Consider the following 9,289-nt stretch of genomic DNA (forward strand, 5'->3'; position numbering starts at 1 on the left):
TAAAAAATATAAACTATGTGTCACTCCAAATCGACCCTTTAAATTCTTATAGTTATACTTGCAACTACCACCTAGAGTAAACAAATTAATTCATTAAAATATAGAAAAACCTTTCTCTTTGAAAATAAGCGAAAAATTCGTCAAAGTGACGTGTGAAGTGACGATATGGTTTTTCTATTATGGTTTTGTAGTGTTTGCAAGTCAAAGTCAGTTTAAAAGTTGCCGCGTTTTTATCAAGTCATGTGTTGCGAAAACACAAAATTTATCAAACCCAACATCTTTAAAGATTCATTGAATTATTCACTTATTTATATCTCACTAGGGGAAGAATTGTAAATTGCGCAATGTATCCACTTTCGTTCAAGATGACTGCGGGCTGTGGTTTTTTGTTGATATGGGTAATAATGCTCCATTCTCAATTCCCATTTTCAACAGGGTGTTTACAAGATGAAAGAAGTTACTTGCTGGATTTCAAGGTCGGTTATCCTCTTGGCGGGGATTCAACTGTTGCGAGTGGGAGGGTGTTGCCTGTGTTTACCACACATCCCATGTCATTCGCCTTGATTTAAGGAATCCGGTTGATTATTATTTAAGTGATTTTAGTGATTACCTCAAACAGCAGTTGACTGGTGAAGTTCGTACATCTCTGTCTAATCTGCAGCATCTACAGTACTTAGATCTCAGCTGGAATGACTTCAATGGTACTTCTATCCCTCCCCAGCTTTTAAAATTGCATAGACTTGAGTTTCTTAGCTTGAAACGTGCTGGATTTGGCGGTGAAGTCCCTCTGGAGTTGGGAAATATGTCAAGCTTGCGTCATTTGGATATTTCAGATAACTTCTGGGACAATGAGGCATGCTTGAAGAGTAGCAGTTTTGATGCATGGGTAAGAAATCTAAGAAGCTTGGAGTTCTTGGATATGAGTAATGTGAACCTGAGCATGGCATCTGAGCACTGGGGTGATGCCCTTAGCGGTCTTCCCAATCTTACCCAGATTCACTTGTCTGACTGTGGGCTCTCAGGTAATATTCCAGATCTCTCAAACCTTACCCGTTTATCACATCTGGATATAGGTGAGAATTCATTCCCGGTTCAACTACCCTCTTGGTTTGAGAATGTGTCCTCATTGGTTTCAGTTGATCTGTCCTCCTGTGGTATAAATGGTTTCATCCCTTCCAATTTCATGCCCCGCTCAAGAATGAGCAATCTTGTGCTTGATTCTAACTACGGCTTGAAAGGAAACCTTTCTTTCATGCTAAGCCATTCTTCCTCACTAGTCGTGCTATCCCTTAGTCAATGTAATTTAACGGGAGTGTTCCCCACTTCTATTGCAAATTTCTCAAAACTTATGACCATGGATCTGGGGTACAACAATTTGGAGGGCAGTATACCATCCTCTTTTGGCAGCTTAACCTCCCTTAGATATCTGCACCTTAATGACAACCACTTAAGTGGTCAGATTCCTCCGTCTCTGTGTCAGCTTCCAACATTGAGTGAGCTCTATCTAGGCCACAACCAGCTGTCAGGAGCAATTCCAGATTGCATTTCAAAGTTGGCCAGTTTAAAGGTATTGTCACTTCGTTCCAGCGGATTAAGAGGGAACATTTCACTTCAACTATTTGAAAATCTAACCCGCCTTGAAGAATTGGACCTTTCAGAAAATCAGTTTGTCATTGACATCTCTACAAGCTGGGTTCCTAAGTTTGCCCACCTGTATATTCTTGAATTGCAGTCTTGCAATATAGAAGGCAACTTCCCTGCATTTTTGTCCCAGCAGTATCAATTGTCCTGGCTAGATCTTTCAGATAACAACATTGTGGGAAATCTTCCTTCGTGGCTGTGGGATCTTCCTAATCTTGATCTGCTCAATCTTTCAAATAACCAACTGGAAGGTTCTCTACCTCGCAAGATATCTCATAGTTTTTATACAGTGGACTTGCATGGGAATAGATTATATGGCTCTCTTCCTGCTCTTGATTTTGCTGCAAATGCATTAGATCTGTCAAATAATGGGTTTAATGGCTCTATTCCTACAACAATTGGGATATTTGACACTCTATCATTGTCAGGGAATAATTTGACTGGAGAAATTCCAAGTTCTATATGTAACAATTCAGATTATCATAGAGTTTTGGACCTGTCAAAGAACAAGTTGACAGGTATGATTCCTTCAAATATTGGGCAGTGTTCTAGAATGGAAATTTTAAAATTGGCTCAAAATGTTTTGCAAGGGGAGATTCCGAAGGAGTTAGGAAATCTGCAGAGTCTTCGCACATTAAATCTCAATGGTAACAGGTTGCAAGGTATTATTCCACCATCTATTGCGAATTGCACAGATCTACAAATATTTGATCTAGGAAATAACAATTTTGAAGGTAGCATTCCTGTTTGGATTGAAAAGTTGACAGATTTGAGAATTCTTAGCTTGGCTTCTAATAAATTTGATGGTAGAATTCCACCCCAGCTGTTCAGGTTGCAATATCTTCAAATTCTAGATTTACCTGATAATCAATTATCAGGAAATATACCTTCAGATGTGAGCAAGTTATGTGCTTTGGTCAATAATTCACAAAGTTTTCATTTACAATATTCTTCATATTATCCAGAGCTTTCAACTGTGGACAGAGAGTATGGAATGAATTTTGCTGATGAAGTAACAGTTTGGATAAAAGGAAGGAGAACTCCATACTCTAAAATAATTGGACAAGACAAGTTCATGGATTTGTCACATAATAACTTGTCAGGAAATATTCCTTCAGAATTGAGGCTCTTGAGAGGATTAATTTCTCTCAACATATCAAAAAATAATCTAAGTGGGGTAATTCCAGAATCCTTGGGAGCCTTGACTTACTTGGAATCTTTGGATCTTTCAGAAAATAATTTGTTAGGAAAGATTCCTATTCAACTTTTAAATCTCACATTCCTTGCTGTGTTGAATCTTTCTGACAACAAGTTGTCAGGGTTAATACCACAAGGGAAGCAGTTTTCAACCTTTGAGATTTCTTCCTTTCTAGGAAATCCTAATCTTCATGGACCTCCCCTTGAAAACAGGACACAGAGTCTTGGTTTTGGTAGACAACATAATTACAAAGAATTGAATAATACAACCACTGAAAGTGTAGATGCAGTTGTAATGGATCGATGGTGGGCAGTGGGAGTGGGGTTAAGTTACGGAGTGGGATTTGCTACTGTGATTGCAGTGTTGTGCTTCCACATGAAATGGAGATACATGTGCTTTTCTTTCATGGATAATTTTATCTATGACCTTTGTGAATAGTGAATCCCTGAAGCTATTTCACAAAAGATGCTCTGAGCTTTTGCTTGGATTATTCCACATTTGGGTTGTCACTCATTTTTATGTTTGTTTACTTGCATTGTCATGTGTGCTATTTTTTCTTTTTCAAATGAGTAGTACTACAAAATGTACTCTTTTCTAAATGTATGGATTTTGTTCTTATTTTAACCTTCCACAATTAATGATTAGAATTATAAAACAGGTTACAAAATTTTGAAAGTTGTTTCCTTTTATTTAAAAATTAAATGTAGTAATTGTGAAGAAAAATTGATCTATTAAAATGTCTATATAATATTATTTTACAAGATAAATGCTTTGTTTCTAGATGTTTCACTCATACAACACCTAATTTTCTCTCTCACATATAATAGTCAATGCTAAATACATATAAAATTTATTACATTGTTCTTTTTAACAATTTTCTTTTCTCTAATAAAATAAAAAATATACACATAACCATATTCTATATTTTTAAAGGTTGAGATTGAAAACTACAAAATTGCTTAGCTACTTCAACTGAGGCAATGTCTATGCAACCAACATAATGACAATAATAAAGAATAAATTGCACTTCTAATAAAAAGAGCAAATGAATTATTTTATTAGTTGGATAGCCATTTTGCTTCAAATGATATGGCAAGTTTGATTTTTTGATGTCATTTTATCGATATCAGTATATACAAATGGTAGAAAAGTAGTTTTTTTGGGATAGCACCTAATTTTCTTCAAGTGCTTAGTCATTTTCAAACTTCAAATTGAGTGGTTATAGAAGCATTGTTCTAACAAAATCGTACATGCTTTCCCACTTCCTTATTCTGTGAAAATTATAGGAAAAAGAGGAAATAAAGTTGTCACTCCACTTGTAAAAGTAGTTTGGTCAGCAATGAATAGTAAAAGATGTTTTAGTGTAGAGATGGTAAGATAGGGTGTGGCCCCACTCAAACATGAGTGACAACATGTAGCGCTATCGTGAAAGTTCATCTTCATTTACTTCTAAAACTATGCTAGCCACTTCAAACAAACTCATGTGAATGTACACATAAAAAGACCATTAGTGCATAAAAATATATATGAATTCAACATTAGATTATTATAAACGTGAAGACAAATAGTGTAATTTGGTTTAGTGTCTACCATAGAGTATAGTCTAGCATGTAGAGTTAAAAATATTATGTGATCTAGAAAATGTATTCATGGTGTGATTTATGGAAGAGATTTTGAAAATTATGGATTTGGAACTCATGTTTATCACATGATGTATGCAACCATGTACTGATTTTAAATGATAATATGGATGGAATTGTCATTCAAAAGGATAACATGTATGGATTAACATGTAGACTAATATGGTTAAATGGAGACTTTCTATTGGCTTCCATGATAAATCAATGCATAAAATTCATTTTCTATATACCAAAATGATACATGTAGGAACATATAATTGTGTCGTTTCTATTATGCAAGCACAATGGGTAGGAATTGTATTGACTCATTTTATATGTCAAGCCAGAATACAATGGAAAATATCCATTCGTCCTATTAATTTTGAAACAGAGCTATAGGGAGATTGATTTTGGTTTGCCTCAATTTTGTAAAGAAATTTCAATTCATAGTTTTTTCTTGCAAATGCTGCCATTGTTTTTTCTTGGTTTTTTTACATGTGTGTAGAGTTCCGTTTGTGCCTTTAGATATTGCCGCCAAATTAATTAGCCAGCCTATTATTAGCAAGTTCTATAGAATTGGGTGGATAGCTGATATGGTTGGTAGACTATAAATGGTTAGCGGTAGTGTTATTTCTTTTCCCTTTGACGATGAGTGGGGGAATGGAAGAGATTAAATGTTAGAGGTATATTTGTAAAGTAGTATGGTGAAGTTTTGCCATATTGAGTTTATTAAATTATATTGTATTAAAGGACTGGTCAGCTTTTACCATTCCAAGTTTATTAAATTATATATAGCCTATCAATGATAAAAAAAAATTCTTTTTTTTTTCTTTTAAAAGCTCTTGACAAATTTAGGTGATCCTTTTTAATGTCTAAATCATAAATTAAATTTATTAGATTTTCATAGTTCATGTTGTTGATTGTAATATATTATTGAGTTCAACTGTGTAAGAATTTTTCGCATCAATGTTTGGGGTCACGTTCCCTAAACCATCATCAAGATGAAACAAAATAATTGAAAGAAAATTGAAAGAGAACATAATTTTTAAAGTACTTTGTGGTCTCAAAGAGGGAATTTTATTTTCCACAATATATTTGTAATTATAAATTTGTTGCAAAATTAAATTGTTATTAAAAATCTGAAAAAGAAAGAAACATTTCAAAAAATTTGTTATTGTATTTTAACAAGTAAAAATAGGGATCTGGGCTAGACCGGAGGTTTTCTTCCCTCCATTCTTTCCTATCGGTGCCCACACCAAATGGAGGTGTATATGTAATTCTATCTATTTTTTAAATTAATAAAATTCTTTGGCCTCGGCCTTTTATTGATAAAAAAAAAAAATGTATATTGAAGTATTGAATATATATGTTTCCAAATTTATGATTTTTTATAAAAATTATGTTTTGAAATGATTACTATTATAATTATTAAAAATGACTATATAAAATTTTATTTGTTAAAATATAATTATTATTTTAAAGTTACCTTACATTTTTTTTTCTTTTTTAACATGAGTTTTTTAAATTGATCTGAAATAAATTTATGAAGTTAAAAAATTATAAATAAATAAAAATTGATATATAAAAAATGTATTTAAATAGTACAATTTTGAAGTAATTTCAAAAAAATGAAACATAAAATTTTATTCTTTGTCAACATCTTATCATTATTTTTTTTTAAATGAATCACATTTTACATTTTGATAAAATTTAATTTAATTTTAATGAATATTGCAATTTACTAAATCTATTTTTTTTTTTATAAGTACATTATTGGCTGAGATATTTGTTGAATTTTTCGGAATTTTTCGCTAAAGTTGGTACTTTGTCTTATTTTGGTTCATGGGACTCATTTGAATAAAAAATGCCCTCAAAGAATTGTGTAGATGATGAGTTTTCATGTTGGCGTACCCATAAAAGGATCTCAAGATCAAATCACATAGGTGGCTAGCCTAATATGATACTTACCATAGGATTACCCTATTTATCCATGGGGCAATTTTGTCATTATGTTACAATTTTTTTAGCATACAAGTATATTATGTTAAAGGATATTATTTTAAATATTGTTATAGAATAAAACAGAAAAAATGCAAAATAAATAAGTATATTATTAATTAATTATTATATTTATATTAAAATTAAAATAATTTAATGTAATATAATTTTTTTAAATTAAAAATAAAAAACATTTATTAAATAATTATGTGTGTTGTAGTAATTCTCATTAAATTGAAACTTAGAACTTATGTTAAAATTTAAGGAACAATTCACTGATTATTCTAATTTACTTTGCTAAATGAATGATTTTGTATACTATTTACCATAATTCACTGATTGTTCTAATTTACTTTGCTAAATGAATGATTTTGTATACTATTTACCATAGTGATGATAAAAGTTACTACTATAGATTAAGCATCTTCCATATCTAGAAATTAAATTTTGAACCTCATAATGACCATTGCTTTGGAATATTTATATGGATTTGATTGGTTTGTGTTAATAAACAGAGCTGAAATGATTGAAATAGAATATTTTGGTATAAAATAAGTTATGAAAACAGTGATAAATTAAATCAAATTAATTTAATATGAAAATATGATTTTTAATTAATTTAAATGAATCTTTTGTGCATATGGAAAACTGCTCTCTCTATCATATTACTTTATATAATCAACCTATACCTCTTTATGGTGCAATTGCTAGTTAATAGTGTCTTCGACCAACAAAAACCAACAAATTAACCATAGATGAAGCAATTAACCTTTGGAAAGGAGCAAGCATTAAATTTGAGGAAACTTATGATTGGGATTTCAACTAACAAAATCACAAATTTGACTCTACATGAACTCTCTATGTTCAACATCAACAATTTGACATGCCCATAGTACAACCATTTGAAACAAACCATTACAATCCCTTAAGAAAATATGCTAATAAAGACTTATATATTACACTTAAATTTTATATTTTAAGAAAAATGTTTAAAGTGCGAACTTACCATTTAAAGAAGCAATCTTTTATTATCTGTGGAATGTTGTTTTCTAATTATGCTGAAGGTGTCTCCTTCTATGAAATGGACGACCTCAAAAATTTAATCAGCAGTGTACATTTCACTAGAGGTGTGCAAGACGATTGGAAATGTTTCAACCATTGATAACTCTTCACCCTATTTCGCCATCTGCATATGATGCCGCGCGAATGAATGAAGGACAACGTCCAGTGTGTACTCCTTGCAGTTCTTGAACCTTTTTAAAATCCGTATTGCAGAGTTGTGGGAGCACTGTTTTAGATTTGCTTGAGATTGAGAAATCGTAATTATTACCACGATCTGTATGATAAATACACAGCAAAGCTCAAAGAAATACGTACCTTTTTTATATTTACTTATGATGAATGGTTATCTTTTTATGAGTAAAATGTCTGAAAAGGAAAGCTGTTATATTGTCGTAAGTGATCTATATATGTTTGTTTTGAATTTTTTAATATATCATTTTATTTTATTCATTAGGGTAATATTTTTTTTTTCATTTTTTAATTTAGAATCTACTTTACAACATTATTCGTAATTAAAAAAAATTAATTAAATGAGATCAAGATAAATATCAATCCAGTTAGATTTCATTTTCACTACTACAATTATAGGTCATTGTAGATATGCTTTCTAACCATTTCTATATTTCGTCTTTCACTCATTTAAATGTCTAAACATCACTTTGACCTTTTCTATTTATAGATATTTATTTAAATAATTAGTGATGATTAAATTAGAGTATTAGATTTAAAATACAAATTAATAATAAATATTATTTACATTCTATCTAATATTATATTATAATTTATAGATTATTAACATTTTTTTTATAATTGTAAAAAAAAAATTAAGTTCTTAAATTTAATATTATATAACAAATAATAAATTAATTTAATATTATTTTGTAATTATTTATTTATAAATTTAATTATATGTTATAAATATAATAGTCATAGTTATTTCAATTAATAATTTAATTTGTATACTATAGAGATATAATAAAATAATTTAGATTAAATTAAATTTAATATGATTATTGAATAGATTATAGAAATAAATTTGTTATTAAATTTAATACTATAAAATAAATAGTAATTTAATTTAATATTAATTTATATTTATTTATAAATTTATTATGATACTATAAATATAAAAATAAGAGTTTCTTAGTTAATAATTAAATTTGTATAATATAGAGGAGTAATAAAATAAATTAGATTAAATTAAATTTAATATGATTATTGAATAGAAAATCAAAGCTAATGTTAATTTATTTTAAAATGTTATTATCAACACATAAAATTCATTAGAAGAGTATGAGGTTGTATGGGCCTTAAGAGGAATTGAACTCATAATGTATATCTCTACTTTCTTGTCTCCTCCTCTATCTCTAAACATGTCTCCATCTCCCTATCTATTCATCTCTCTTCCTAGACCTCTATATCTACATCCATTTACCTCTCTATTTCAACATATTGCTTCCTCCATCTCTCCCTCTATCTCTACCTCATTATCTCTCCATATGTTTCTACCTCTATATATCTCACCTTCTCTACCTCTATATATATTTCTATCCCTCACTCTCACATTCTCTCCCTATCTCTCCCTCTCTATATATTTATCTCTTCCAGTTGTTTCTATCCATTTCTCTTGATCTCTCCCTCTCTATATATTTATCTCTTCCAGTTGTTTCTATCCATCTCTCTTGATCTCTCCCTCTCCTCTCCATATCCCTCTTCCTCTCCTTCTCCCTCTCCATCTCTATTTATATCTTCCTCTATATCTGTCTCCTTA

The 9,289-nt window shown here is 30.3% G+C and overlaps 1 protein-coding gene across 1 annotated transcript; it reads left to right on the top strand.

Annotated features, from left to right (window-relative positions):
- The first annotated feature begins 344 nt into the window (after positions 1 to 344).
- Positions 345 to 3,277, top strand: LOC131857821 (receptor-like protein EIX2). The gene is made up of 2 exons (XM_059210556.1): positions 345 to 521; positions 620 to 3,277. The coding sequence occupies exons 1-2, from the start codon at positions 345 to 347 to the stop codon at positions 3,275 to 3,277; spliced, it is 2,835 nt and encodes a 944-aa protein (XP_059066539.1).
- Positions 3,278 to 9,289: the final 6,012 nt, after the last annotated feature.

This window comes from Cryptomeria japonica, chromosome 8 (assembly GCF_030272615.1).
Source record: "Cryptomeria japonica chromosome 8, Sugi_1.0, whole genome shotgun sequence".
Taxonomy (NCBI): Eukaryota; Viridiplantae; Streptophyta; class Pinopsida; order Cupressales; family Cupressaceae; genus Cryptomeria; species Cryptomeria japonica.